Source organism: Budorcas taxicolor, chromosome 10 (genome assembly GCF_023091745.1).
Source record: "Budorcas taxicolor isolate Tak-1 chromosome 10, Takin1.1, whole genome shotgun sequence".
Taxonomy (NCBI): domain Eukaryota; kingdom Metazoa; phylum Chordata; class Mammalia; order Artiodactyla; family Bovidae; genus Budorcas; species Budorcas taxicolor.
In genome coordinates this window covers 68,048,087-68,054,086 of record NC_068919.1, presented here as the reverse complement: position 1 = coordinate 68,054,086, position 6,000 = coordinate 68,048,087, and the positions used below count along the sequence as shown (strand labels likewise).

General features: G+C 38.6%; 1 protein-coding gene across 1 annotated transcript in view; it reads left to right on the top strand.

Moving 5' to 3' along the window:
• The first annotated feature begins 4,499 nt into the window (after nt 1–4,499).
• CCDC198 (coiled-coil domain containing 198) overlaps nt 4,500–6,000 on the top strand; it is a 28,971-nt gene continuing 27,470 nt past the window's right edge. Inside the window, exon 1 of the mRNA XM_052647180.1 lies at nt 4,500–4,722. Coding sequence (XP_052503140.1) covers nt 4,500–4,722 — 223 coding nt within the window. The remainder of the gene's footprint in view (nt 4,723–6,000) is intronic.

The window sequence follows — 6,000 nt, the reverse complement described above, 5'->3', positions numbered from 1 at the left end:
TATCAGGGTCTTTTCCAATGAGTCAGTTCTTCACAGCAGGTGGCCAAAGTATTGAAGCTTCAGCATCAGTCCTTCCAATGAATATTCACAACTGATTTCCTTTAGGATTGACTGGTTTGATCTCCTTGCAGTGCAAGGGACTCTCAAGAGCCTCCTCCAACACCACAATTTAAAAGCATCAATTCTTCGGCACTCAATTTTCTTTATAGTCCAACTCTCACATCCATACATGACCACTGAGAAAACCACAGCTTTGACTATATGGACATTTGTCAGCAAAGTAACATCTCTGCTTTCAATATGCTGTCTAGGTTTTTTCTTCCAAGGAGCAAGAATCTTTTAATTTCATGGCTGCGGTAAGAAACTCACACACTGGCTGTCTTCAGAGTAGCAGGAATGTGATGGTTTGGTTTTAGCATTTAATTCAGCGATGCACTTGCAGACTGCATTTTAAGTGTAGAGATATAAATGTGATCCAACTGATCTCATTTAACAGTTTATACAAGAAGCCTCCATTCACATTTTCTCCATTGGCTTTGCTTTAGCACTTTCAAATTGAGTAGGTCTGTTTGGACTCTCACCCTCACACCCAATATATGGATAAATATAGAGAGAAATAATCAATGGGAAGGAAACTAAGATTTGGGTCATATGACAACTGTGCTTAGTTGGCATCCAAACACATAATTCACATGACTGAAAAGGCCCCCATGATTGCTTATCCATTACATACCAATTGCTGAAAAGGCTGTAACTTTATCGAATGCATAGTTCAGGAATCCTGTAAGCATTTAGTATTTAAATCCCACTTACTGAAAGGCCAATGCATAGTAAGTAACCCATATGTGAAATTAAATCCAACCCTAAGGAATATTTATATACATGTTGTTTTTAATCCTGTCTGAAGCCTTTCCAAGAAAATGCTATGCTGAAGGATCAAAAGGCAATTTAACCAACCTGACTCCAAACTGCCAACCTCCTATTCCAAAGAATATCACCTTAGCAATCACCATCTGCTTCAACAGAAAACGTCCAAATAGATATGCCCATAGCCCACTTAAGAAAGAAGTTCATTTACCCAATATTAGGTTGCAGAAATTTTAAAATTACTACTCATGACTATAAACAGCCATTGAGTATTTGCATGCTTTTCTATTTGTATCTGCTTAGAGTCTATTGCTACTGTAGTCACCACTTCCTTTTTGATTCACACAGTACCGAGTGGGCTACCTGCTGGAAACCTGCCTTTCTTCATGGCAGCCTCTTAACCTCCAAGAGTCATTTTACTAAAGGAGTCAGGGAGGGCCAAGAGAGTGTGGATGACCCTGGGAAGTTCGTCAAAACCATGGCAAGAGCTATCCAATCACAACCCCACAAACAAAGGTAGGTAATGTCACCACACAAGTAAAAGGAAAAAAAAGCTCTAGTCTTGCTGACTCTGATGAGATACTGTCATGCAAATTGGGCTGGAAAAGACTGTAAGGAAACTTAGAAGGCACCTAACCTGCTCTGTTACCCAACTCAGCCCTCTGTACTCAAAGGCAAAATTGTCTCTTATTAGACAAGAGGAACAGAGAAGGCAATGGCACCCCACTCCAGTACTCTTGCCTGGAAAATCCATGGACGGAGGAGCCTGGTAGGCTGCAATCGATGGAGCTGCTAAGAGTCGGACACGACTGAGCGACTTCACTTTCACTTTTCACTTTCATGCACTGGAGAAGGAAATGGCAACCCACTCCAGTATTCTTGCCTGGAGAATCCCAGGGACAGGGGAGCCTGGTGGGCTGCCGTCTATGGGGTTGCACAGAGTCAGACACAACTGAAGCGACTTAGCAGCAGCAGCAGACAAGACGAAAATCCACCTATCTCCTGAGTGTGCATTAAGTTTCTATAGAATTTAAATCCACTCAACAAGATTCCTTAACAGTTGAGAGCAAACCAAGAACAAAAGCAGAGATTTCTGGCTGCAAAAAACAGCTTTGCAGCATCTGCTTTCCTTTCCTTCCTGCCTCTGGATCTAAAGGCTGAAGCACAGGTGAGAAGCAGGGCTAACAAGTGCATGGCTCACACCACGCCCTGTGTTCAGAGATCCCAGCACTGGGAGCCTATGCAAGGAAGCTTCCTGGGGGCTGCATGGTCAGGCTGTCTATGGAGCTGCTCCACGTTGCGGCTTCCACCCCTCATGTGTGGGAATGGTGCACCTAGCTCTTGATCCCTACCCCTCCATCTCCTCCAGCACCTCACCATCTTTTCTCTTCTCTGTGCCCTCTGTCTTAATAAAGTTTTCTCTGGGCATTATCTTCAGATTTAGAAAAGTTTAGCCCCTTCTCTGCTTTATCCTATAAATTTATAAACTTGGATTCTTATTTCATATTCATAAAACTTTAGTACTACATTTAATGTACACTATTTTATCATCTTTACACACTATCACTGGCTATTCATAACCAGTCTTGAACTGGGGAAGGGTCATTATATATAAAGTACAGCTGATAGTCTGAGGAGTGGGCAAGGTGTTGTGAATGAGAGTTTTTTGTTTTCCAAATCTCATTATTAAGAAATCATATCCTATATATAACTCTATAGGGGAGGTCAAATTCTCCTTTTCCTCTTTTAATGAAACTGAAACTATTTTCACTATCATTCTAAGAAAAAGTATATGATAACTTTTAAAATAGATATTAAGCATGCTTGTTTCCTCAGTTAAATGGGTGCATACACACTCAATTGTGTCTGACTCTTTGGGACCCCATGGATTGTAGCCCACCATGTTCTTCTGTCCAAGGAATTATAAACTCCTTTAGACGGGACTAAGTCTACTTTAATGGTTTCTGACCAATGAGTGATAAAGATACGGGCTAATGTTTAACTTCAAATCTGCTGTATGTCAGGTACTATTCTAAGAGCTATAAATTAACTCATTCTTCATGATGCATTTCTATTAACTCCATTTTACAGATGAGAAAACTCAGGCATGGAATGGTTAAGTAATCTGCATGAGTTACAAAGCTTGGAAGTAGTTAATGATAAATGGAAATAAACATGGCAGGAATCTTCATTTCTTTCACTATTTCCTGAGCAGCTAACCAACTTCCTCTATAAAGGCTCACATTCTCTACAGATATCTCAAAAGTAAGCAATAGTAAATCAAAAAAATGAGAACTGAATGGTTCTCACTGGTCCAGATCCATGAAGTCCACAGTTTCCAGTATAATTTCTAGTTCATTTGTTAGCTTGCAATACTTTCCCTTGCTTTTAGAAATACTTAAACTAATTGTGTCCAAAAATAAACCTGACCAGATACTGTTCAACTATTTTAACCTTTATAATTAGTTTCTTGTTACCAAAAGTATTGTTTGCAGATACTATTAATATATGATGCTCATGTACAAGTCTTTCTGCCACAGAGAAGATTGTGTATAAAACACAAAGGGAGAAAATTAAACTCAGATTTCTTCTTCGATGAACTCTATTGGCTTATGAGAATTTCCAAACCTATGTTAGCCCCTTAGCAAATGAATTTCGCAAAAGTAAAAAAAATACATACCTTTGAACTTCTCTGTATCCCTGTAGGGATGTGATGAAAACATAAATAATCTGTGGTCATGGACAATTAGAAACTGAAAGTGAGTTCTGCTTCTACATATAAAGAAAGAATAAAATAAAAATCACCCATAATCCCATTATTCAAAAATCACTATTCAACATTTCAGCACATCTATCTTCAGTCTTTTTTTTTTTTTTTCAATTTTTTTTAAACAAAGCACATAGGCTATAGTTGAGTTTGCTTTTTTGTCATCACTGCTGTTGTTTATAGTATATCTTTGTCTTTTGCTTGAACTATTTATTCAAGAAGTTTGTCCCCTCATTCCCAGGATTAAAGTGCTACTGTCTCCCTACCCTTCTGTATTCATCTTCTTCAAAGGCAATTCAAATTATTGACAGAAAAATCATTTTAGCTATTCTGCGGTTTCCTATTTGGAAGATAAATTCTTCAATTAAAGTTAAAGATGAACAAAGCCCCTAGGTGATTAGCTCCCAACATTTCCAAAGGTGACTTAGCTCTTCTCAGTTGGTAATTCTTACAGATGATAGCTAAAGGTATGCACAATGAAAGGGTCAAATTGAAGTTCTCTGAACCTCTGCTCTCCATTTCTGTTAACGGCCTTCCTGGGGTTAGAGATCTGTTTAATGATCAATAGTGGTTTCTCTTCCTACCACTGAGTGTTTCAGAAAGTAGCATAACCAAGTCACTGTTTAACTGGATTCTTTGGGTCTGAAATGGCCAAGTAGGAGTTGAAGGGAAGTCTCCATAGAAACCAACCTCCCAGGAAGTGGCCAAAGGGTTAGTGTGAAGTGAAATAAAGCTACACAGATGTCATGAAGGGAAGAAATACTTTGGAGCTGGGCTAACTTCAGAAGTTCCTTGATTAAAATAAGCCGCTTTAAAGGCCCCAAACCAGTAAACTCATGGTTTTACGGAGTGTCTCTAATGTGAGATGGGCCTGAGCCATTCTAAGTCTCACCCAAGGCTGACCAAGGTAGTACCTGTGCAAAACAAAGAGGAAGAGACTCCCTTGGCTGGCCCTGTGGACTTTGCATTCACTCAGAATCTGGAAGAAAACAGTTTATACTCATTTGCAAGACTGCAGGACCGGAATAAAGCTTTAGAAGGGCAGCTGCCACCTCTACGAGAGACCTGGTATGGAAGATATTCTGAAGGTAAATGTAAAACCCAGCAAGAAATTTGTGGGTGTGGGCAAAGGAGAGCTACTGATAGAGTAACCTGTCTACCTCTATAATCTATGACGTTTCTTAATTGTTGAAATATAAAGGGACATTTGTCAACAGGAGATAATGTTTGTCTATTTTAAGTATTCTGGGCACGTTAGAAAAGGTGTGCGAACTGGGAACTAAGAGCTTTTCATCATTCCACCCGAGAAGGAAATAATCATTCTGAGTCAGCTTGGTTTATAGTCCTTTTGATATTTATACCTAGCTTTGCCAGGCAATTAAAATTCTTTTCCGATAGACCTTAGATGTGACAAATACTGTTTCATTCCACTTAAATGAGATGACTATGAGAATAGTCAAATTTATAGTCAGAAAGTACATTGGTAGATGCTAGGGGCCAGGGGGAGAGGTGGGAATGGGGAATTAGTGTTTAATGGGGACAGACTTTCAGTTTAGGAAAGTGAAAAATTTGGGAGATGGATGATGGTGAGAGTTGCACAACAATGTGAATGTACTGAGCTGCATAAATACGGTTTGTATAAATACAGTTAAATATGATTAAAAGAGAATGTTTTATATTATGTGACTTTTACCACAATAAATAAATTAAACAAATTCCATAGATAAAAATGTGATGATTATGATAATCATGCATTTCAGTTGGATTTTAAATGTAAATCAATCTCTCCAGTATCATTTCGTGCATCAGGCTTTGTTGTTTTGAAAGCAGTACTATAGAAATGAATCCATTCTGATGCGCATTTGGAAACCACTCCAAACTGAACTCATTTATTGCAGTACAGATGAGTGGATGGGGCACCCTCTCCCCAACCCCTGATTCTTCATGATCATTTGCAGAACTAAAAGAATTTTTCCCACTATGATTGGAAGATCCAAGCCAGAAGGGGCTATAAATTCTCCTGTGGCATTTTACAAGATATAAAATATTTTATGACAATCATGATGATACTTAAACAGATGATACTTAGACATTCTAACCAGGGAAGAGATACACGCATATATACATATGTGATATATATACACACATATGTACATTATTTTTTTTCTTCACATTCTGTATTATTATCACAAGTAAGTTCCCATTATTGGCCAGAACATATATATATTGTGTGTGTGTGTGTGTGTGTGTGTGTGTGTGTGTGTGTGTGTGTGTATACACATGCATTCCTTTTCAGTGCCTAGTAAGTCTTAGATCTAGACCTGGTACCTAGATCTAGAATGATCTTCATGGCTACTTTCTATAGA